This window comes from Pleurodeles waltl, unplaced genomic scaffold, assembly GCF_031143425.1.
Source record: "Pleurodeles waltl isolate 20211129_DDA unplaced genomic scaffold, aPleWal1.hap1.20221129 scaffold_153, whole genome shotgun sequence".
In the NCBI taxonomy this organism is placed as follows: Eukaryota; Metazoa; Chordata; class Amphibia; order Caudata; family Salamandridae; genus Pleurodeles; species Pleurodeles waltl.
In genome coordinates, this window is record NW_027149859.1 from 221,136 (window position 1) to 244,931 (window position 23,796).

Sequence of the window (23,796 nt, forward strand, 5' to 3'; positions counted from 1 at the left end):
CAAATGGGCCAGGGACATTGCAGGCTCACTGCTGGCACTGTGAGGGTGCTTGTGTACAGTTTAAAAGCACGTAAAGTGTTCTTTTTTGTCCACTTCCATCCAGGGGGAAAACCTGGAATCTTACCCTACTTGGAGCTCCGTAGCCCTGGGAAGAAGGAGTGACTTTGCCCCCTTGGAGCCTAATGTCGAAAACAGCTGCCTGGAGGTTGCAAATGGGCCAGGGACATTGCAGGCCCAGTGCTTGCACTGTGAGGGCGCTTGTGTGCGGTTTTAAAGCACGTAAAATGTTCTTTTTTCCCCCACTTCCATCCAGGGGGAAAACCTGGAATCTTACCCTACTTGGAGCTCCGTAGCCCTGGGTAGAAGGAGTGACTTTTCCCCCTTGGAGCCTAATGTCGAAAACAGCTGCCTGGAGCTTGCAAATGGGCCAGGGACATTGCAGGCCCAGTGCTGACACTGTGAGGGTGCTTGTGTACCGTTTTGAAGCACGTAAAGTGTTCTTTTTTTTCCACTTCCATCCAGGGGGAAAACCTGGAATCTTACCCTACTTGGAGCTCCGTAGCCCTGGGTAGAAGGAGTGACTTTGCCCCCTGGGAGCTGAAACACCCATAATGTGTAAAATAGCTGCCTGGAAGGTTGCAAATGGGCCAGGGACATTGCAGGCTCACTGCTGGCACTGTGAGGGTGCTTGTGTGCGGTTTTAAAGCACTTAGGCCCGTATTTATACTTTTTTTAGCGCCGCATTTGCGTCGTTTTTTGACGCAAAAACGGCGCAAACTTGCAAAATACCATTGTATTTTGTAGGTTTGCGCCGTTAGCCGTCAAAAAGCGGCGCAAATGCGGCGCTAAAAAAAGTATAAATACGGGCCTTAAAGTGTTCTTTTTTTTCCACTTCCATCCAGGGGCAAAACCTGGAATCTTACCCTACTTGGAGCTCCGTAGCCCTGGGTAGAAGGAGTGACTTTGCCCCCTTGGAGCTGAAACACCCATAATGTGTAAAATAGCTGCCTGGAAGGTAGCAAATGGCCCAGGGACATTGCAGGCCCAGTGCTGACACTGTAAGGGTGCTTGTGTACAGTTTTGAAGCACGTAAAGTGTTCTTTTTTTTTCAATTCCATCCAGGGGGAACACCTGGAATCTTACCCTACTTGGAGCTCCGCAGCCCTGGGTAGAAGGAGTGACTTTGCCCCCTTGGAGCTGAAACACTCATAATGTGTAAAATAGCTGCCTGGAAGGTTGCAAATGGCCCAGGGACATTGCAGGCCCAGTGCTGACACTGTGAGGGTGCTTGTGTACAGTTTTGAAGCACGTAACATGTTCTTTTTTTTCCACTTCCATCAAGGGGGAAAACCTGGAATCTTACCCTACTTGGAGCTCCGCAGCCCTGGGTAGAAGGAGTGACTTTTCCCCCTTGGAGCTGAAACACCCATAATGTGTAAAATAGCTGCCTGGAAGGTTGCAAATGGCCCAGGGACATTGCAGGCCCAGTGCTGACACTGTGATGGTGCTTGTGTACAGTTTTGAAGCACGAAAAATGATCTTTTTTTCCACTTCCATCTAGGGGGAAAACCTGGAATCTTACCCTACTTGGAGCTCCGTAGCCCTGTGTAGAAGGAGTGACTTTTCCCCCTTGGAGCCTAATGTCGAAAACAGCTGCCTGGAGGTTGCAAATGGGCCAGGGACATTGCAGGCCCAGTGCTTGCACTGTGAGGGTGCTTGTGTGCGGTGTTAAAGCACGTAAAGTGTTCTTTTTTTTCCCACTTCCATCCAGGGGGAAAACCTGGAATCTTACCCTACTTGGAGCTCCGTAGCCCTGGGTAGAAGGAGTGACTTTGCCCCCTTGGAGCCTAATGTCGAAAACAGCTGCCTGGAGGTTGCAAATGGGCCAGGGACATTGCAGGCCCAGTGCTGACACTGTGAGGGTGCTTGTGTACAGTTTTGAAGCACGTAAAGTGTTCTTTTTTTTCCACTTCCATCCAGGGGGAAAACCTGGAATCTAACCCTACTTGGAGCTCCGTAGCCCTGGGTAGAAGGAGTGACTTTGCCCCCTTGGAGCTGAAACACCCATAATGTGTAAAATAGCTGCCTGGAAGGTTGCAAATGGCCCAGGGACATTGCAGGCCCAGTGCTGACACTGTGAGGGTGCTTGTGTACAGTTATGAAGCACGTAAAGTGTTCTTTTTTCTCCACTTCCATCCAGGGGGAAAACCTGGAATCTTACCCTACTTGGAGCTCCGTAGCCCTGGGTAGAAGGAGTGACTTTGCCCCCCTTGGAGGTGAAACACCCATAATGTGTAAAATAGCAGCCTGGAAGGTTGCAAATGGGCCAGGGACATTGCAGGCCCAGTGCTGACACTGTGAGGGTGCTTGTGTACAGTTTGAAGCACGTAAAGTGTTCTATTTTCTCCACTTCCATCCAGGGGGAAAACCTGGAATCTTACCCTACTTGGAGCTCCGTAGCCCTGGGTAAAAGGAGTGACTTTGCCCCCTTGGAGCCTAATGTCGAAAACAGCTGCCTGGAGGTTGCAAATGGGCCAGGGACATTGCAGGCCCAGTGCTGGCACTGTGAGGGTGCTTGTGTGCGGTTTTAAAGCACTTAGGCCCGTATTTATACTTTTTTTTAGCGCCGCATTTGCGTCGTTTTTTGACGCAAAAACGGCGCAAACTTGCAAAATACCATTGTATTTTGTAGGTTTGCGCCGTTAGCCGTCAAAAAGCGGCGCAAATGCGGCTCTAAAAAAAGTATAAATACGGGCCTTAAAGTGTTCTTTTTTTTCCACTTCCATCCAGGGGCAAAACCTGGAATCTTACCCTACTTGGAGCTCCGTAGCCCTGGGTAGAAGGAGTGACTTTGCCCCCTTGGAGCTGAAACACCCATAATGTGTAAAATAGCTGCCTGGAAGGTTACAAATGGGCCAGTGACATTGCATGCCCAGTTCTGACACTGTGAGGGTGCTTGTGTACAGTTTTGAAGCACGTAAAGTGTTCTTTTTTTTTTCTACTTCCATCCAGGGGTAAAACCTGGAATCTTACCCTACTTGGAGCTCCGCAGCCCTGGGTAGAAGGATTGACTTTGCCCCCTTGGAGCTGAAACACTCATAATGTGTAAAATAGCTGCCTGGAAGGTTGCAAATGGCCCAGGGACATTGCAGGCCCAGTGCTGACACTGTGAGGGTGCTTGTGTACGGTTTTGAAGCACGTAAAGTGTTCTATTTTCTCCACTTCCATCCAGGGGGAAAACCTGGAATCTTACCCTACTTGGAGCTCCGTAGCCCTGGGTAGAAGGAGTGACTTTTCCCCCTTGGAGCTGAAACACTCATAATGTGTAAAATAGCTGCCTGGAAGGTTGCAAATGGCCCAGGGACATTGCAGGCCCAGTGCTGACACTGTGAGGGTGCTTGTGTACGGTTTTGAAGCACGTAAAGTGTTCTATTTTCTCCACTTCCATCCAGGGGGAAAACCTGGAATCTTACCCTACTTGGAGCTCCGTAGCCCTGGGTAGAAGGAGTGACTTTGCCCCCTTGGAGCTGAAACACTCATAATGTGTAAAATAGAAGCCTGGAAGGTCGCAAATGGGCCAGGGACATTGCAGGCTCAGTGCTGGCACTGTGAGGGTGCTTGTGTGCGGTTTTAAAGCACGTAAAGTATTCTTTTTTTCCCACTTCCATCCAGGGGGAAAACCTGGAATCTTACCCTACTTGGAGCTCCGTAGCCCTGGGTAGAAGGAGTGACTTTGCCCCCTTGGAGCTGAAACACCCATAATGTGTAAAATATCTGCCTGGAAGGTTGCAAATGGGCCCAGTGACATTGCAGGCCCAGTGCTGACACTGTGAGGGTGCTTGTGTACAGTTTAAAAGCACGTAAAGTGTTCTTTTTTGTCCACTTCCATCCAGGGGGAAAACCTGGAATCTTACCCTACTTGGAGCTCCGTAGCCCTGGGTAGAAGGAGTGACTTTGCCCCCTTGGAGCCTAATGTCGAAAACAGCTGCCTGGAGGTTGCAAATGGGCCAGGGACATTGCAGGCCCAGTGCTGACACTGTGAGGGTGCTTGTGTACCGTTTTGAAGCACGTAAAGTGTTCTTTTTTTTCCACTTCCATCCAGGGGGAAAACCTGGAATCTTACCCTACTTGGAGCTCCGTAGCCCTGGGTAGAAGGAGTGACTTTTCCCCCTTGGAGCTGAAACACCCATAATGTGTAAAATAGCTGCCTGGAAGGTTGCAAATGGCCCAGGGACATTGCAGGCCCAGTGCTGACACTGTGATGGTGCTTGTGTACAGTTTTGAAGCACGAAAAATGATCTTTTTTTCCACTTCCATCCAGGGGGAAAACCTGGAATCTTACCCTACTTGGAGCTCCGTAGCCCTGGGTAAAAGGAGTGACTTTGCCCCCTTGGAGCCTAATGTCGAAAACAGCTGCCTGGAGGTTGCAAATGGGCCAGGGACATTGCAGGCCCAGTGCTGGCACTGTGAGGGTGCTTGTGTGCGGTTTTAAAGCACTTAGGCCCGTATTTATACTTTTTTTTAGCGCCGCATTTGCGTCGTTTTTTGACGCAAAAACGGCGCAAACTTGCAAAATACCATTGTATTTTGTAGGTTTGCGCCGTTAGCCGTCAAAAAGCGGCGCAAATGCGGCTCTAAAAAAAGTATAAATACGGGCCTTAAAGTGTTCTTTTTTTTCCACTTCCATCCAGGGGCAAAACCTGGAATCTTACCCTACTTGGAGCTCCGTAGCCCTGGGTAGAAGGAGTGACTTTGCCCCCTTGGAGCTGAAACACCCATAATGTGTAAAATAGCTGCCTGGAAGGTTACAAATGGGCCAGTGACATTGCATGCCCAGTTCTGACACTGTGAGGGTGCTTGTGTACAGTTTTGAAGCACGTAAAGTGTTCTTTTTTTTTTCTACTTCCATCCAGGGGTAAAACCTGGAATCTTACCCTACTTGGAGCTCCGCAGCCCTGGGTAGAAGGATTGACTTTGCCCCCTTGGAGCTGAAACACTCATAATGTGTAAAATAGCTGCCTGGAAGGTTGCAAATGGCCCAGGGACATTGCAGGCCCAGTGCTGACACTGTGAGGGTGCTTGTGTACGGTTTTGAAGCACGTAAAGTGTTCTATTTTCTCCACTTCCATCCAGGGGGAAAACCTGGAATCTTACCCTACTTGGAGCTCCGTAGCCCTGGGTAGAAGGAGTGACTTTTCCCCCTTGGAGCTGAAACACTCATAATGTGTAAAATAGCTGCCTGGAAGGTTGCAAATGGCCCAGGGACATTGCAGGCCCAGTGCTGACACTGTGAGGGTGCTTGTGTACGGTTTTGAAGCACGTAAAGTGTTCTATTTTCTCCACTTCCATCCAGGGGGAAAACCTGGAATCTTACCCTACTTGGAGCTCCGTAGCCCTGGGTAGAAGGAGTGACTTTGCCCCCTTGGAGCCTAATGTCGAAAACAGCTGCCTGGAGGTTGCAAATGGGCCAGGGACATTGCAGGCCCAGTGCTGACGCTGTGAGGGTGCTTGTGTACCGTTTTGAAGCACGTAAAGTGTTCTTTTTACTCCACTTCCATCCAGGGGGAAAACCTGGAATCTTACCCTACTTGGAGCTCCGCAGCCCTGGGTAGAAGGAGTGACTTTTCCCCCTTGGAGCTGAAACACCCATAATGTGTAAAATAGCTGCCTGGAAGGTTGCAAATGGGCCAGGGACATTGCAGGCCCAGTGCTGGCACTGTGAGGGTGCTTGTGTGCTGTTTTAAAGCACGTAAAGTGTTCTTTTTTTTCCCCACTTCCATCCAGGGGGAAAACCTGGAATCTTACCCGACTTGGAGCTCCGTAGCCCTGGGTAGAAGGAGTGACTTTGCCCCCTTGGAGCTGAAACACTCATAATGTGTAAAATAGCAGCCTGGAAGGTTGCAAATGGGCCAGGGACATTGCAGGCTCACTGCTGGCACTGTGAGGGTGCTTGTGTACAGTTTAAAAGCACGTAAAGTGTTCTTTTTTCTCCACTTCCATCCAGGGGGAAAACCTGGAATCTTACCCTACTTGGAGCTCCGTAGCCCTGTGTAGAAGGAGTGACTTTGCCCCCTTGGAGCTGAAAAAGGAAACATGTACACATATTCTCGACTATTAAGCCCCCACAGAGTGGGGGCTTACAAAAGCGGGCAAGGAACAAAAAGTCGAGTTATCCCGGCCGGCTGGCACTCCGGCCATCTGGTCGGCCGCGTGTGCAACCAGATGGCTCAGCGTGATGTGCGACCAGATGGCCGGACAGCCAGCCGGCCGGGATAACTCGACTTTTTGTTCCTTACTCGTATATGTAAGCCCCCACCCTGTGGGGGCTTAATAGTCGAGAATACGGGAAGGTGTAAAGAAATTGGGTATGGGCCTGGAGAGCAGCCCAACCCGGCAGGGAAAATGTAATAAAATGGTGTCGTATACACACAGCTCTGTTATGATCCAGTGGGCGGCCCTCAGAAGGGCCTTTAGGTTGTTTTTTTGTGCGTTCTCGGCGAGTGGTGTTTAACCGCCAAATCCGTAGAGAGTACGTCCCTGGCGCTTCAGGGCGTACACCACATCCATGGCGGTGACGGTCTTTCTCTTGGCGTGCTCGGTATAGGTGACGGCGTCCCGGATGACGTTCTCCAGGAAAACCTTCAGCACACCGCGGGTCTCCTCGTAGATGAGGCCGGAGATGCGCTTGACACCGCCGCGGCGAGCCAGGCGGCGAATGGCGGGCTTGGTGATGCCCTGGATGTTGTCGCGGAGCACCTTCCTGTGCCTCTTGGCACCGCCTTTGCCGAGCCCCTTTCCTCCTTTGCCGCGTCCAGACATGCTCTCTTCTCGGTCGAAGCAGAAATACGAGCAGCAGCCCGAGAACGGCTGCTTATATGGAGCAGCTGCGGACCGGCGAGGGAGCCTCTGACGTGTGAGACCGAGAGGCGGGAGAGCCGCTGCCCGGCCCGCCCTCTGCAGAGAGCGGGCCCCGAGCGGCCGCTGCCGTTTGAAAAAGCGCGGGCTCCCAGCGCCCCTTTGTCCTGGGCTCGCCTGCGGGCGGGCGGGCTCCGCAGCTTCTGCTCTTCCCTCCTCACACGCCACCGGCGTTCAGGCCACGCAAACGGAACGGTGCAAAGCACCCAAGCCCCTCGCTGGTTGTTCCGGCCTGAAGCAACCCTAACCCGGGGTCCCCCTCCGACCGCTCTCAAATGTCTCAATGGGGCCAGCGCACCGAAGCCCTCCCCGGCGCCACCGCGCTGCGTGCGTGCAGCCACAACATGCACACGTCCACACCCCGCGCCCGGTAGCGGCGTGCCCGCAAACTGAAAAATATATATGTATAAAAATGAATAAAAAGTATGGACCGCAAGGTAGCCTTAGCGGCTGTGTTAACATTATTAACGTGCATCGCCGGAGGGTCGGACACGCCGCCCGGTGAGGCGAAGGTGCGAGCGCTGAATTTAAAGAAGCCGGCAAAAGTGAGACTTAGAAGGGATAAGCTCTTTGATGGAATCTGTGTGCGGCCCTGAAAAGAGCCCTTGTGTTTATAATGTATTTATACGGTGGTTCGTAAGGGAGGCTGCGGCGCTTCACTTGCTTGCTTTGCCCCCAGCCTTGTGGCTCTCGGTTTTCTTGGGCAGCAGCACGGCCTGGATGTTTGGCAGGACGCCTCCCTGGGCGATGGTGACTCTGCCCAGCAGCTTGTTGAGCTCCTCGTCGTTGCGGATGGCGAGCTGGAGGTGCCTGGGGATGATGCGGGTCTTCTTGTTGTCCCGGGCCGCGTTGCCGGCCAGCTCGAGGATCTCGGCCGTCAGGTACTCCAGGACTGCAGCCAGATAGACGGGGGGCACCGGCGCCGACCCGCTCGGCGTAGCTTCCCTTTCGGAGCAGCCTGTGCACACGGCCCACAGGGAACTGCAGTCCGGCTCTGGAAGAGCGTGTCTTGGCCTTAGCGCGGGCCTTGCCTCCTTGCTTTCCGCGTCCAGACATGGCGAGCAGCTGCTGTAGGTTCTCGGGCTAAGAAGACAGAGAGACTATCCCTGCGTGCTCCGGACCCCGGTCATATAAAGACTTCGGGTCGTCTCTGATTGGTTGCCCGCTAAGCTCTGAGGCCCACATTGGAGGAAGGAATAACCTACTCCACCAATCAGAATTACAGAAGTGAAAGGCGCGTATTAAGATGAGGACGGAGGGGGTGCCGGTTGTGCCTACCAATGGGAACGGAGAATGGAACAAGCAGCTGCTTTACACGCCCAGCCTATAAGTACAGCAGCCCGGGCGCAGCTTCCGCATTTCTCCTGATTCCACAGCGAGCGCCTGCCCAGTGTCGATCATGCCTGAACCAGCCAAGTCCGCGCCGGCTCCCAAGAAGGGCTCCAAGAAAGCGCTGTCCAAGCCGCCCAAGAAGGACGGCAAGAAGCGCAAGAGGACCAGGAAGGAGAGCTACGCTATCTACATTTACAAAGTGATGAAGCAGGTGCACCCCGACACCGGCATCTCCTCCAAGGCCATGGGCATCATGAACTCCTTCGTCAACGACATCTTTGAGCGCATCGCCGGGGAGGCTTCCCGCCTGGCTCACTACAACCAGCGGCGCACCATCACCTCCCGGGAGATCCAGACCGCCGTGCGCCTGCTGCTCCCCGGAGAGCTGGCCAAGCACGCCGTGTCCGAGGGCACCAAGGCCGTCACCAAGTACACTAGCGCCAAGTAAGGCTTCGAGGCACATCTCCAATTAACACAAGGGCTCTTTTAAGGGCCAACACTTTTTCCTCTAAGAGCTGCTGTGCGGATATTATCGGTGAAGAGGTACCCTTAGCGTGTCTTATGAGTGAAGCGTAGTGTGGTGCGCATTAGGTCCCGCTCTGGCGGGGCCTGCAGCAGAGCGAGGGTCGGTAGAGCAGAGCGCCCTTCCTAATAAAAAGTCTATGTGAACAGGCTTTGTTGGGGATAAAGTGTCACTAAGCGCTGTAATGTAATAGCGTTTGACCCGCACGGACGGTCCCGCTATTGCTTTCCACGTTAGGGGAGAAGTGTGTACAGTTTGCACGGGGCACGTTCCGTTCGTACTTTAAAACCAAGGGAGACGAGAGCGGCTACAAGTCGCCCCCGAGCAGGCGCTCCCTCTGCTGAAGCCGGACAAGATTACCGGGGGTTTAAAAGTAGCACAGACACCACACAGCCCCGGCTTGCGAGGTGCCGGTCGCTGCACAACCCGTCTGCCAAACAAAGCACTTTATCATATGAAAAGGAGGCGCTCTGCTTTCCGGGTGCCGGTATGAGTTAATGAGTACCGGTGCCTACCAACACCTTCCTTTCGCCCCCGCCTCCCCCCGTGTACAACACACGGATATGAACAGCTCCTACGTGACAAGGTGGTGGCTCTTAGAAGAGCCCTTGTGGTATATGTGGTGTCGGTTAGGGTCGGTCCTTAGGCCCTCTCGCCGCGGATACGACGGGCCAGCTGAATGTCCTTGGGCATGATGGTGACCCTCTTGGCGTGGATGGCGCACAAGTTGGTGTCCTCAAAGAGCCCGACCAGGTAGGCCTCGCTGGCCTCCTGCAGGGCCATGACGGCCGAGCTCTGGAAGCGCAGGTCGGTCTTGAAGTCCTGCGCGATCTCCCGCACCAGGCGCTGGAAGGGCAGCTTGCGGATGAGCAGCTCGGTGGACTTCTGGTAGCGGCGGATCTCGCGGAGAGCCACGGTCCCGGGCCTGTAGCGGTGAGGCTTCTTGACTCCTCCGGTGGCAGGCGCGCTCTTGCGGGCAGCCTTGGTGGCCAGCTGCTTGCGAGGCGCCTTCCCTCCGGTGGACTTGCGGGCGGTCTGCTTGGTGCGGGCCATGGCGAAGACGGAGCTTTCTCTGCGCGGCGTGCGAGAAGGAATGGGGCCTGCCTCGCACAGAGGCCTATTTATGCCCTGGGAGACGGAGGGCTGCTCTGATTGGTTGAAACCACGGGCCCAAGTTTGGAAATAGCAAGGATTGGTTACTCACTGAAGAGGCGGCTCGTGGCTGGCTATAGCCAATGAAATGTGGTCAAAATGGAAAGCAGCCCCCCGATTGGTTGATGTACCCCGAGCCGAAAAAGCCCGCGTTTTGGGCAGCTCTTCTCCCCCTTGCCCCCCCGGCTAGCTGCCGCCCCACCAGTCACCCCCTCCCCGTCTCGGTCACCTGCGGGGGACAAGCCCACGGTGTTATAGCCCCTTTGGTCACCCTGGCACACGCCGTTACCTCCTACGGATTTAAGGCGCACACTCGTCTGCTTCAAGCAGACACTATTCCCAGTCCGCCTCGGACATAGTGTTTGCGGCTAAACACACACGTAATCACCCGAATGTGTCATCCACCGAGGTCTGATACCTCCCACACGTATAGTTAGCCTTAAAACTATCAAGGAGTTATAATAACCTCCGTGCGAGCATCCGCCCAAGATCACACGCGGCGCTCGAGCGCGGAGAGGCGCGCCGGGATTTCACGGTGCCGTTTATGGCTGGGGAGCGGGGCACGGCGTGCGCGGGGCTGGGGGGTGAACAGGCTCTCTTCTAGACCGGGTGGGTGGCTCTTAAAAGAGCCCTTGTGTTCGCAGTGTCTGGCAGGAGCCCTTACTTCTTCTTGGGCGCTGCCTTTTTGGGCTTGGCTGCTTTGGGTTTGGCCGCCTTGGGTTTCACCACCTTGGCGGGGCTTTTCTTGGCTGCCTTGGGCTTGGCCGCCTTTGCTTTCGCGGGACTCTTGGCAGCCTTCTTGGCCGGGGCAGCTTTGGGCTTCTTGGGGCTCTTGGCCGCCGCCGGCTTCTTGGCCTTCTTCGGGCTCTTCTTCACCCCCGCGGGGGCCTTCTTGGGCTTCTTGGCGGCCGGGGCGGCTTTCTTGGCCGCTGGTTTCTTGGCCGCTGGTTTCTTGGCCGCCTTCTTGCCCTCCAGCTGCTTCTTGTTCACCTTGAAGGAGCCGGAGGCGCCGGTGCCCTTCAGCTGGGCCAGGGCGCCCTTGCTGACCAGGCCCTTGAGGGCGGCCTTGACGCGGCTCTTGTTCTTGTCCACATCGTAGCCGTCGGCGCTCAGCACCTTCTTCAGCGCCGCCAGGGAGACCCCCTTCCTCTCGGCAGAGGCGGTGACCGCCTTCAGGATGAGCTCGGCGACGCTGGGTCCCGCGGGCTTCTTGGCCTTAGAAGGCCCCGCCGCCTTCTTCGCCTTCTTCTTGGGGGCTACTTCAGCGGGAGGGGCCGCGGCAGCTGGAGCGGTTTCAGCCATGGTACAGAGAGTCGAGGCGCTAGCACAGACCAGAAATGTCCCTCCCGCCGGAGCTCCGCGCATATATAGGGAGGAGCCACCTCCTGATTGGTCCCCAGGAGGGGAGGCTGTTCGCGGCACACTCGGCTCTCTGCTCCGAGCTGGCTTTTGTGTTTCCTCTCATCAGATTATCTATGTTTTAAAACAGTAAACGTTAGAACTGGGTTTTCATTTATACATCAAAAGAAGCCCCAAAAGAAGCCCAACTTCATCCCTTTCCTATGCGTGCTCTCCTCTCGTTTCAGCGCGCTGCCACCGGCTTTTAGTCAGCTGGTAGAGTCCACACTCCTCCGATGGCTGATGCGTTTGTGTCAGAAAACTTTGTCCCCGAGCCCATTTTCACCTACACAGTCTTAACGTTTGTGGTCAGAAAAGATAGCATATCAATCGGAGCGTGCTTCTGTACCGAATGACTCGTGGGGCACCACAATGGGGTTCTTGGCACCCGTGAAACAACGTTTTATAAACTGCAGAAATAACACAAGCCTTCGTGTGCCCAGCGAGAGGGGAAACAGGAGCCAGGAGGTTAGAAACGGGCCAAACTCACTGAATGCACACCGCTGATACTGTGAAGGTGCCTGCCTACCTTATTTAACCATGTAAACTATTATTTTGTTCACCTGCATACAAGGGAGAAAACCTGGAATCTTACCCGACTTGGAGCTCCGTAGCCCTGGGTAGAAGGAGTGACTTTGCCCCCTTGGAGCTGAAACACTCATAATGTGTAAATTAGCTGCCTGGAAGGTTACAAATGGACCAGGGACATTGCAGGCCCAGTGCTGACACTGTGAGGGTGCTTGTGTACAGTTTTGAACCACGTAAATTGTTCTTTTTTGTCCACTTCCATCCAGGGGGAAAACCTGGAATCTAACCCTACTTGGAGCTCCGTAGCCCTGGGTAGAAGGAGTGACTTTGCCCCCTTGGAGCTGAAACACTCATAATGTGTAAAATAGCTGCCTGGAAGGTTGCAAATGGGCCAGGGACATTGCAGGCCCAGTGCTGACACTGTGAGGGTGCTTGTGTACAGTTTTGAAGCACGTAAAGTGTTCTTTTTTCTCCACTTCCATCCAGGGGGAAAACCTGGAATCTTACCCTACTTGGAGCTCCGTAGCCCTGGGTAGAAGGAGTGACTTTGCCCCCTTGGAGCTGAAACACTCATAATGTGTAAAATAGCAGCCTGGAAGGTCGCAAATGGGCCAGGGACATTGCAGGCTCAGTGCCGACACTGTGAGGGTGCTTGTGTGCGGTTTTAAAGCACGTAAAGTGTTCTTTTTTTTCCCACTTCCATCCAGGGGGAAAACCTGGAATCTTACCCTACTTGGAGCTCCGTAGCCCTGGGTAGAAGGAGTGACTTTGCCCCCTTGGAGCCTAATGTCGAAAACAGCTGCCTGGAGGTTGCAAATGGGCCAGGGACATTGCAGGCCCAGTGCTGACGCTGTGAGGGTGCTTGTGTACCGTTTTGAAGCACGTAAAGTGTTCTTTTTTTTCCACTTCCATCCAGGGGGAAAACCTGGAATCTTACCCTACTTGGAGCTCCGTAGCCCTGGGTAGAAGGAGTGACTTTGCCCCCTTGGAGCTGAAACACTCATAATGTGTAAAATAGCAGCCTGGAAGGTTGCAAATGGGCCAGGGACATTGCAGGCTCACTGCTGGCACTGTGAGGGTGCTTGTGTACAGTTTAAAAGCACGTAAAGTGTTCTTTTTTGTCCACTTCCATCCAGGGGGAAAACCTGGAATCTTACCCTACTTGGAGCTCCGTAGCCCTGGGTAGAAGGAGTGACTTTGCCCCCTTGGAGCTGAAACACTCATAATGTGTAAAATAGCAGCCTGGAAGGTTGCAAATGGGCCAGGGACATTGCAGGCTCACTGCTGGCACTGTGAGGGTGCTTGTGTACAGTTTAAAAGCACGTAAAGTGTTCTTTTTTCTCCACTTCCATCCAGGGTGAAAACCTGGAATCTTACCCTACTTGGAGCTCCGTAGCCCTGGGTAGAAGGAGTGACTTTGCCCCCTTGGAGCCTAATGTCGAAAACAGCTGCCTGGAGGTTGCAAATGGGCCAGGGACATTGCAGGCCCAGTGCTTGCACTGTGAGGGTGCTTATGTGCGGTTTTAAAGCACGTAAAGTGTTCTTTTTTTTTCCCCACTTCCATCCAGGGGGAAAACCTGGAATCTTACCCTACTTGGAGCTCCGTAGCCCTGGGTAGAAGGAGTGACTTTTCCCCCTTGGAGCCTAATGTCGAAAACAGCTGCCTGGAGCTTGCAAATGGGCCAGGGACATTGCAGGCCCAGTGCTGACACTGTGAGGGTGCTTGTGTACCGTTTTGAAGCACGTAAAGTGTTCTTTTTTTTCCACTTCCATCCAGGGGGAAAACCTGGAATCTTACCCTACTTGGAGCTCCGTAGCCCTGGGTAGAAGGAGTGACTTTGCCCCCTTGGAGCCTTATGTCGAAAACAGCTGCCTGGAGGTTGCAAATGGGCCAGGGACATTGCAGGCCCAGTGCTGACGCTGTGAGGGTGCTTGTGTACCGTTTTGAAGCACGTAAAGAGTTCTTTTTTTCCCACTTCCATCCAGGGGGGAAACCTGGAATCTTACCCTACTTGGAGCTCCGTAGCCCTGGGTAGAAGGAGTGACTTTGCCCCCTTGGAGCTGAAACACTCATAATGTGTAAAATAGCAGCCTGGAAGGTTGCAAATGGGCCAGGGACATTGCAGGCCCAGTGCTGACACTGTGAGGGTGCTTGTGTACAGTTTAAAAGCACGTAAAGTGTTCTTTTTTGTCCACTTCCATCCAGGGGGAAAACCTGGAATCTAACCCTACTTGGAGCTCCGTAGCCCTGGGTAGAAGGAGTGACTTTGCCCCCTTGGAGCTGAAACACTCATAATGTGTAAAATAGCAGCCTGGAAGGTCGCAAATGGGCCAGGGACATTGCAGGCTCAGTGCCGACACTGTGAGGGTGCTTGTGTGCGGTTTTAAAGCACGTAAAGTGTTCTTTTTTCTCCACTTCCATCCAGGGGGAAAACCTGGAATCTTACCCTACTTGGAGCTCCGTAGCCCTGGGTAGAAGGAGTGACTTTGCCCCCTTGGAGCTGAAACACTCATAATGTGTAAAATAGCAGCCTGGAAGGTTGCAAATGGGCCAGGGACATTGCAGGCCCAGTGCTGACACTGTTTGGGTGCTTGTGTGCGGTTTTAAAGCACGTAAAGTGTTCTTTTTTTCCCCACTTCCATCCAGGGGGAAAACCTGGAATCTTACCCTACTTGGAGCTCCGTAGCCCTGGGTAGAAGGAGTGACTTTGCCCCCTTGGAGCTGAAACACTCATAATGTGTAAAATAGCTGCCTGGAAGGTTGCAAATGGCCCAGGGACATTGCAGGCCCAGTGCTGACACTGTGAGGGTGCTTGTGTACAGTTTTGAAGCACGTAAAGTGTTCTTTTTTCTCCACTTCCATCCAGGGGGAAAACCTGGAATCTTACCCTACTTGGAGCTCCGTAGCCCTGGGTAGAAGGAGTGACTTTGCCCCCTTGGAGCTGAAACACTCATAATGTGTAAAATAGAAGCCTGGAAGGTCGCAAATGGGCCAGGGACATTGCAGGCTCAGTGCTGGCACTGTGAGGGTGCTTGTGTGCGGTTTTAAAGCACGTAAAGTATTCTTTTTTTCCCACTTCCATCCAGGGGGAAAACCTGGAATCTTACCCTACTTGGAGCTCCGTAGCCCTGGGTAGAAGGAGTGACTTTGCCCCCTTGGAGCTGAAACACCCATAATGTGTAAAATATCTGCCTGGAAGGTTGCAAATGGGCCCAGTGACATTGCAGGCCCAGTGCTGACACTGTGAGGGTGCTTGTGTACAGTTTAAAAGCACGTAAAGTGTTCTTTTTTGTCCACTTCCATCCAGGGGGAAAACCTGGAATCTTACCCTACTTGGAGCTCCGTAGCCCTGGGTAGAAGGAGTGACTTTGCCCCCTTGGAGCCTAATGTCGAAAACAGCTGCCTGGAGGTTGCAAATGGGCCAGGGACATTGCAGGCCCAGTGCTGACACTGTGAGGGTGCTTGTGTACCGTTTTGAAGCACGTAAAGTGTTCTTTTTTTTCCACTTCCATCCAGGGGGAAAACCTGGAATCTTACCCTACTTGGAGCTCCGTAGCCCTGGGTAGAAGGAGTGACTTTGCCCCCTTGGAGCCTTATGTCGAAAACAGCTGCCTGGAGGTTGCAAATGGGCCAGGGACATTGCAGGCCCAGTGCTGACGCTGTGAGGGTGCTTGTGTACCGTTTTGAAGCACGTAAAGAGTTCTTTTTTTCCCACTTCCATCCAGGGGGGAAACCTGGAATCTTACCCTACTTGGAGCTCCGTAGCCCTGGGTAGAAGGAGTGACTTTGCCCCCTTGGAGCTGAAACACTCATAATGTGTAAAATAGCAGCCTGGAAGGTTGCAAATGGGCCAGGGACATTGCAGGCCCAGTGCTGACACTGTGAGGGTGCTTGTGTACAGTTTAAAAGCACGTAAAGTGTTCTTTTTTGTCCACTTCCATCCAGGGGGAAAACCTGGAATCTAACCCTACTTGGAGCTCCGTAGCCCTGGGTAGAAGGAGTGACTTTGCCCCCTTGGAGCTGAAACACCCATAATGTGTAAAATAGCTGCCTGGAAGGTTGCAAATGGCCCAGGGACATTGCAGGCCCTGTGCTGACACTGTGAGGGTGCTTGTGTACAGTTTTGAAGCACGTAAAGTGTTCTTTTTTTTCCACTTCCATCCAGGGGGAAAACCTGGAATCTAACCCTACTTGGAGCTCCGTAGCCCTGGGTAGAAGGAGTGACTTTGCCCCCTTGGAGCTGAAACACCCATAATGTGTAAAATAGCTGCCTGGAAGGTTGCAAATGGCCCAGGGACATTGCAGGCCCAGTGCTGACACTGTGAGGGTGCTTGTGTACAGTTATGAAGCACGTAAAGTGTTCTTTTTTCTCCACTTCCATCCAGGGGGAAAACCTGGAATCTTACCCTACTTGGAGCTCCGTAGCCCTGGGTAGAAGGAGTGACTTTGCCCCCCTTGGAGCTGAAACACCCATAATGTGTAAAATAGCAGCCTGGAAGGTTGCAAATGGGCCAGGGACATTGCAGGCCCAGTGCTGACACTGTGAGGGTGCTTGTGTACAGTTTGAAGCACGTAAAGTGTTCTATTTTCTCCACTTCCATCCAGGGGGAAAACCTGGAATCTTACCCTACTTGGAGCTCCGTAGCCCTGGGTAAAAGGAGTGACTTTGCCCCCTTGGAGCCTAATGTCGAAAACAGCTGCCTGGAGGTTGCAAATGGGCCAGGGACATTGCAGGCCCAGTGCTGGCACTGTGAGGGTGCTTGTGTGCGGTTTTAAAGCACTTAGGCCCGTATTTATACTTTTTTTTAGCGCCGCATTTGCGTCGTTTTTTGACGCAAAAACGGCGCAAACTTGCAAAATACCATTGTATTTTGTAGGTTTGCGCCGTTAGCCGTCAAAAAGCGGCGCAAATGCGGCTCTAAAAAAAGTATAAATACGGGCCTTAAAGTGTTCTTTTTTTTCCACTTCCATCCAGGGGCAAAACCTGGAATCTTACCCTACTTGGAGCTCCGTAGCCCTGGGTAGAAGGAGTGACTTTGCCCCCTTGGAGCTGAAACACCCATAATGTGTAAAATAGCTGCCTGGAAGGTTACAAATGGGCCAGTGACATTGCATGCCCAGTTCTGACACTGTGAGGGTGCTTGTGTACAGTTTTGAAGCACGTAAAGTGTTCTTTTTTTTTTCTACTTCCATCCAGGGGTAAAACCTGGAATCTTACCCTACTTGGAGCTCCGCAGCCCTGGGTAGAAGGATTGACTTTGCCCCCTTGGAGCTGAAACACTCATAATGTGTAAAATAGCTGCCTGGAAGGTTGCAAATGGCCCAGGGACATTGCAGGCCCAGTGCTGACACTGTGAGGGTGCTTGTGTACGGTTTTGAAGCACGTAAAGTGTTTGTTTTTTTTTCCACTTCCATCCAGGGGGAAAACCTGGAATCTTACCCTACTTGGAGCTCCGTAGCCCTGGGTAGAAGGAGTGACTTTGCCCCCTTGGAGCTGAAACACCCATAATGTGTAAAATAGCTGCCTGGAAGGTTGCAAATGGCCCAGGGACATTGCAGGCCCAGCGCTGACACTGTGAGGGTGCTTGTGTAACATTTTGAAGCACGTAAAGTGTTCTTTTTTTTTCCACTTCCATCCAGGGGGAAAACCTGGAATATTACCCTACTTGGAGCTCCGTAGCCCTGGGTAGAAGGAGGGACTTTGCCCCCTTGGAGCCTAATGTCGAAAACAGCTGCCTGGAGGTTGCAAATGGGCCAGGGACATTGCAGGCCCAGTGCTTGCACTGTGAGGGTGCTTGTGTGCGGTTTTAAAGCACGTAAAGTGTTCTTTTTTTTCCCCACTTCCATCCAGGGGGAAAACCTGGAATCTTACCCTACTTGGAGCTCCGTAGCCCTGGGTAGAAGGAGTGACTTTTCCCCCTTGGAGCCTAATGTCGAAAACAGCTGCCTGGAGCTTGCAAATGGGCCAGGGACATTGCAGGCCCAGTGCTGACACTGTGAGGGTGCTTGTGTACCGTTTTGAAGCACGTAAAGTGTTCTTTTTTTTTCCACTTCCATCCAGGGGGAAAACCTGGAATCTTACCCTACTTGGAGCTCCGTAGCCCTGGGTAGAAGGAGTGACTTTGCCCCCTTGGAGCTGAAACACTCATAATGTGTAAAATAGCAGCCTGGAAGGTTGCAAATGGGCCAGGGACATTGCAGGCCCAGTGCTTGCACTGTGAGGGTGCTTGTGTGCGGTTTTAAAGCACGTAAAGTGTTCTTTTTTTCCCCCACTTCCATCCAGGGGGAAAACCTGGAATCTAACCCTACTTGGAGCTCCGTAGCCCTGGGTAGAAGGAGTGACTTTGCCCCCTTGGAGCTGAAACACTCATAATGTGTAAAATAGCAGCCTGGAAGGTTGCAAATGGGCCAGGGACATTGCAGGCTCACTGCTGGCACTGTGAGGGTGCTTGTGTGCGGTTTTAAAGCACGTAAAGTGTTCTTTTTTTTTCCACTTCCATCCAGGGGGAAAACCTGGAATCTTACCCTACTTGGAGCTCCGTAGCCCTGGGTAGAAGGAGTGACTTTGCCCCCGTGGAGCCTAATGTCGAAAACAGCTGCCTGGAGCTTGCAAATGGGCCAATGACATTGCAGGCCCAGTGCTGACACTGTGAGGGTGCTTGTGTACCGTTTTGAAGCACGTAAAGTGTTCTTTTTTTTCCACTTCCATCCAGGGCGAAAACCTGGAATCTTACCCTACTTGGAGCTCCGTAGCCCTGGGTAGAAGGAGTGACTTTGCCCCCTTGGAGCTGAAACACTCATAATGTGTAAAATAGCTGCCTGGAAGGTTGCAAATGGGCCAGGGACATTGCAGGCTCAGTGCTGGCACTGTGAGGGGGCTTGTGTGCGGTTTTAAAGCACGTAAAGTGTTCTTTTTTTCCCACTTCCATCCAGGGGGAAAACCTGGAATCTTACCCTACTTGGAGCTCCGTAGCCCTGGGTAGAAGGAGTGACTTTGCCCCCTTGGAGCCTAATGTCGAAAACAGCTGCCTGGAGGTTGCAAATGGGCCAGGGACATTGCAGGCCCAGTGCTTGCACTGTGAGGGTGCTTGTGTGCGGTTTTAAAGCACGTAAAATGTTCTTTTTTTCCCCACTTCCATCCAGGGGGAAAACCTGGAATCTTACCCTACTTGGAGCTCCGTAGCCCTGGGTAGAAGGAGGGACTTTGCCCCCTTGGAGCCTAATGTCGAAAACAGCTGCCTGGAGGTTGCAAATGGGCCAGGGACATTGCAGGCCCAGTGCTTGCACTGTGAGGGTGCTTGTGTGCGGTTTTAAAGCACGTAAAGTGTTCTTTTTTTTCCCCACTTCCATCCAGGGGGAAAACCTGGAATCTTACCCTACTTGGAGCTCCGTAGCCCTGGGTAGAAGGAGTGACTTTTCCCCCTTGGAGCCTAATGTCGAAAACAGCTGCCTGGAGCTTGCAAATGGGCCAGGGACATTGCAGGCCCAGTGCTGACACTGTGAGGGTGCTTGTGTACCGTTTTGAAGCACGTAAAGTGTTCTTTTTTCTCCACTTCCATCCAGGGGGAAAACCTGGAATCTTACCCTACTTGGAGCTCCGCAGCCCTGGGTAGAAGGAGTGACTTTTCCCCCTTGGAGCTGAAACACCCATAATGTGTAAAATAGCTGCCTGGAAGGTTGCAAATGGCCCAGGGACATTGCAGGCCCAGTGCTGACACTGTGATGGTGCTTGTGTACAGTTTTGAAGCACGAAAAATGATCTTTTTTTCCACTTCCATCTAGGGGGAAAACCTGGAATCTTAACCTACTTGGAGCTCCGTAGCCCTGGGTAGAAGGAGTGACTTTTCCCCCTTGGAGCCTAATGTCGAAAACAGCTGCCTGGAGGTTGCAAATGGGACAGGGACATTGCAGGCCCAGTGCTTGCACTGTGAGGGTGCTTGTGTGCGGTTTTAAAGCACGTAAAGTGTTCTTTTTTTTCCCCACTTCCATCCAGGGGGAAAACCTGGAATCTTACCCTACTTGGAGCTCCGTAGCCCTGGGTAGAAGGAGTGACTTTGCCCCCTTGGAGCCTAATGTCGAAAACAGCTGCCTGGAGGTTGCAAATGGGCCAGGGACATTGCAGGCCCAGTGCTGACACTGTGAGGGTGCTTGTGTACAGTTTTGAAGCACGTAAAGTGTTCTTTTTTTTCCCACTTCCATCCAGGGGGAAAACCTGGAATCTTACCCTACTTGGAGCTCCGTAGCCCTGGGTAGAAGGAGTGACTTTGCCCCCTTGGAGCTGAAACACCCATAATGTGTAAAATAGCTGCCTGGAAGGTTGCAAATGGCCCAGGGACATTGCAGGCTCACTGCTGGCACTGTGAGGGTGCTTGTGTACAGTTTAAAAGCACGTAAAGTGTTCTTTTTTTCCAACTTCCATCCAGGGGGAAATCCTGGAATCTTACCCTACTTGGAGCTCCGTAGCCCTGGGTAGAAGGAGTGACTTTGCCCCCTTGGAGCTGAAACACCCATAATGTGTAAAATAGCTGCCTGGAAGGTTGCAAATGGCCCAGGGACATTGCAGGCCCAGCGCTGACACTGTGAGGGTGCTTGTGTACAGTTTTGAAGCACGTAAAGTGTTCTTTTTTTTTTCTACTTCCATCCAGGGGTAAAACCTGGAATCTTACCCTACTTGGAGCTCCGCAGCCCTGGGTAGAAGGATTGACTTTGCCCCCTTGGAGCTGAAACACTCATAATGTGTAAAATAGCTGCCTGGAAGGTTGCAAATGGCCCAGGGACATTGCAGGCCCAGTGCTGACACTGTGAGGGTGCTTGTGTACGGTTTTGAAGCACGTAAAGTGTTCTATTTTCTCCACTTCCATCCAGGGGGAAAACCTGGAATCTTACCCTACTTGGAGCTCCGTAGCCCTGGGTAGAAGGAGTGACTTTTCCCCCTTGGAGCTGAAACACTCATAATGTGTAAAATAGCTGCCTGGAAGGTTGCAAATGGCCCAGGGACATTGCAGGCCCAGTGCTGACACTGTGAGGGTGCTTGTGTACGGTTTTGAAGCACGTAAAGTGTTCTATTTTCTCCACTTCCATCCAGGGGGAAAACCTGGAATCTTACCCTACTTGGAGCTCCGTAGCCCTGGGTAGAAGGAGTGACTTTGCCCCCTTGGAGCCTAATGTCGAAAACAGCTGCCTGGAGGTTGCAAATGGGCCAGGGACATTGCAGGCCCAGTGCTGACGCTGTGAGGGTGCTTGTGTACCGTTTTGAAGCACGTAAAGTGTTCTTTTTACTCCACTTCCATCCAGGGGGAAAACCTGGAATCTTACCCTACTTGGAGCTCCGCAGCCCTGGGTAGAAGGAGTGACTTTTCCCCCTTGGAGCTGAAACACCCATAATGTGTAAAATAGCTGCCTGGAAGGTTGCAAATGGGCCAGGGACATTGCAGGCCCAGTGCTGGCACTGTGAGGGTGCTTGTGTGCTGTTTTAAAGCACGTAAAGTGTTCTTTTTTTTCCCCACTTCCATCCAGGGGGAAAACCTGGAATCTTACCCGACTTGGAGCTCCGTAGCCCTGGGTAGAAGGAGTGACTTTGCCCCCTTGGAGCTGAAACACTCATAATGTGTAAAATAGCAGCCTGGAAGGTTGCAAATGGGCCAGGGACATTGCAGGCTCACTGCTGGCACTGTGAGGGTGCTTGTGTACAGTTTAAAAGCACGTAAAGTGTTCTTTTTTCTCCACTTCCATCCAGGGGGAAAACCTGGAATCTTACCCTACTTGGAGCTCCGTAGCCCTGTGTAGAAGGAGTGACTTTGCCCCCTTGGAGCTGAAAAAGGAAACATGTACACATATTCTCGACTATTAAGCCCCCACAGAGTGGGGGCTTACAAAAGCGGGCAAGGAACAAAAAGTCGAGTTATCCCGGCCGGCTGGCACTCCGGCCATCTGGTCGGCCGCGTGTGCAACCAGATGGCTCAGCGTGATGTGCGACCAGATGGCCGGACAGCCAGCCGGCCGGGATAACTCGACTTTTTGTTCCTTACTCGTATATGTAAGCCCCCACCCTGTGGGGGCTTAATAGTCGAGAATACGGGAAGGTGTAAAGAAATTGGGTATGGGCCTGGAGAGCAGCCCAACCCGGCAGGGAAAATGTAATAAAATGGTGTCGTATACACACAGCTCTGTTATGATCCAGTGGGCGGCCCTCAGAAGGGCCTTTAGGTTGTTTTTTTGTGCGTTCTCGGCGAGTGGTGTTTAACCGCCAAATCCGTAGAGAGTACGTCCCTGGCGCTTCAGGGCGTACACCACATCCATGGCGGTGACGGTCTTTCTCTTGGCGTGCTCGGTATAGGTGACGGCGTCCCGGATGACGTTCTCCAGGAAAACCTTCAGCACACCGCGGGTCTCCTCGTAGATGAGGCCGGAGATGCGCTTGACACCGCCGCGGCGAGCCAGGCGGCGAATGGCGGGCTTGGTGATGCCCTGGATGTTGTCGCGGAGCACCTTCCTGTGCCTCTTGGCACCGCCTTTGCCGAGCCCCTTTCCTCCTTTGCCGCGTCCAGACATGCTCTCTTCTCGGTCGAAGCAGAAATACGAGCAGCAGCCCGAGAACGGCTGCTTATATGGAGCAGCTGCGGACCGGCGAGGGAGCCTCTGACGTGTGAGACCGAGAGGCGGGAGAGCCGCTGCCCGGCCCGCCCTCTGCAGAGAGCGGGCCCCGAGCGGCCGCTGCCGTTTGAAAAAGCGCGGGCTCCCAGCGCCCCTTTGTCCTGGGCTCGCCTGCGGGCGGGCGGGCTCCGCAGCTTCTGCTCTTCCCTCCTCACACGCCACCGGCGTTCAGGCCACGCAAACGGAACGGTGCAAAGCACCCAAGCCCCTCGCTGGTTGTTCCGGCCTGAAGCAACCCTAACCCGGGGTCCCCCTCCGACCGCTCTCAAATGTCTCAATGGGGCCAGCGCACCGAAGCCCTCCCCGGCGCCACCGCGCTGCGTGCGTGCAGCCACAACATGCACACGTCCACACCCCGCGCCCGGTAGCGGCGTGCCCGCAAACTGAAAAATATATATGTATAAAAATGAATAAAAAGTATGGACCGCAAGGTAGCCTTAGCGGCTGTGTTAACATTATTAACGTGCATCGCCGGAGGGTCGGACACGCCGCCCGGTGAGGCGAAGGTGCGAGCGCTGAATTTAAAGAAGCCGGCAAAAGTGAGACTTAGAAGGGATAAGCTCTTTGATGGAATCTGTGTGCGGCCCTGAAAAGAGCCCTTGTGTTTATAATGTATTTATACGGTGGTTCGTAAGGGAGGCTGCGGCGCTTCACTTGCTTGCTTTGCCCCCAGCCTTGTGGCTCTCGGTTTTCTTGGGCAGCAGCACGGCCTGGATGTTTGGCAGGACGCCTCCCTGGGCGATGGTGACTCTGCCCAGCAGCTTGTTGAGCTCCTCGTCGTTGCGGATGGCGAGCTGGAGGTGCCTGGGGATGATGCGGGTCTTCTTGTTGTCCCGGGCCGCGTTGCCGGCCAGCTCGAGGATCTCGGCCGTCAGGTACTCCAGGACTGCAGCCAGATAGACGGGGGCACCGGCGCCGACCCGCTCGGCGTAGCTTCCCTTTCGGAGCAGCCTGTGCACACGGCCCACAGGGAACTGCAGTCCGGCTCTGGAAGAGCGTGTCTTGGCCTTAGCGCGGGCCTTGCCTCCTTGCTTTCCGCGTCCAGACATGGCGAGCAGCTGCTGTAGGTTCTCGGGCTAAGAAGACAGAGAGACTATCCCTGCGTGCTCCGGACCCCGGTCATATAAAGACTTCGGGTCGTCTCTGATTGGTTGCCCGCTAAGCTCTGAGGCCCACATTGGAGGAAGGAATAACCTACTCCACCAATCAGAATTACAGAAGTGAAAGGCGCGTATTAAGATGAGGACGGAGGGGGTGCCGGTTGTGCCTACCAATGGGAACGGAGAATGGAACA

At 53.3% G+C, this 23,796-nt stretch overlaps 6 protein-coding genes and 1 pseudogene across 6 annotated transcripts; 1 reads left to right on the forward strand and 6 right to left on the reverse strand.

The window, feature by feature from the left end:
• Positions 1–6,451: 6,451 nt before the first annotated feature.
• Positions 6,452–7,032, reverse strand: LOC138274053 (histone H4). Its single transcript, XM_069218942.1, has one exon. The coding sequence runs from the start codon at positions 6,817–6,819 to the stop codon at positions 6,508–6,510; it is 312 nt and encodes a 103-aa protein (XP_069075043.1). The 5' UTR covers positions 6,820–7,032; the 3' UTR covers positions 6,452–6,507.
• Positions 7,033–7,498: 466 nt separating this feature from the next.
• Positions 7,499–8,098, reverse strand: LOC138274050 (histone H2A type 2-C-like; annotated as a pseudogene).
• Positions 8,099–8,314: 216 nt separating this feature from the next.
• LOC138274051 (histone H2B 1.2-like) lies at positions 8,315–8,746 on the forward strand. Its single transcript, XM_069218941.1, has one exon. The coding sequence runs from the start codon at positions 8,315–8,317 to the stop codon at positions 8,693–8,695; it is 381 nt and encodes a 126-aa protein (XP_069075042.1). The 3' UTR covers positions 8,696–8,746.
• Positions 8,747–9,357: 611 nt separating this feature from the next.
• Positions 9,358–10,055, reverse strand: LOC138274049 (histone H3). Its single transcript, XM_069218940.1, has one exon. The coding sequence runs from the start codon at positions 9,821–9,823 to the stop codon at positions 9,413–9,415; it is 411 nt and encodes a 136-aa protein (XP_069075041.1). The 5' UTR covers positions 9,824–10,055; the 3' UTR covers positions 9,358–9,412.
• Positions 10,056–10,347: 292 nt separating this feature from the next.
• LOC138274048 (histone H1-like) lies at positions 10,348–11,331 on the reverse strand. The gene has a single exon (XM_069218939.1). The coding sequence runs from the start codon at positions 11,285–11,287 to the stop codon at positions 10,583–10,585; it is 705 nt and encodes a 234-aa protein (XP_069075040.1). The 5' UTR covers positions 11,288–11,331; the 3' UTR covers positions 10,348–10,582.
• Positions 11,332–22,032: 10,701 nt separating this feature from the next.
• On the reverse strand, positions 22,033–22,613 carry LOC138274058 (histone H4). Its single transcript, XM_069218948.1, has one exon. The coding sequence runs from the start codon at positions 22,398–22,400 to the stop codon at positions 22,089–22,091; it is 312 nt and encodes a 103-aa protein (XP_069075049.1). The 5' UTR covers positions 22,401–22,613; the 3' UTR covers positions 22,033–22,088.
• A 466-nt stretch (positions 22,614–23,079) lies between these two features.
• On the reverse strand, positions 23,080–23,679 carry LOC138274056 (histone H2A type 2-C). The gene has a single exon (XM_069218946.1). The coding sequence runs from the start codon at positions 23,549–23,551 to the stop codon at positions 23,153–23,155; it is 399 nt and encodes a 132-aa protein (XP_069075047.1). The 5' UTR covers positions 23,552–23,679; the 3' UTR covers positions 23,080–23,152.
• Between the last annotated feature and the right edge of the window lie 117 nt (positions 23,680–23,796).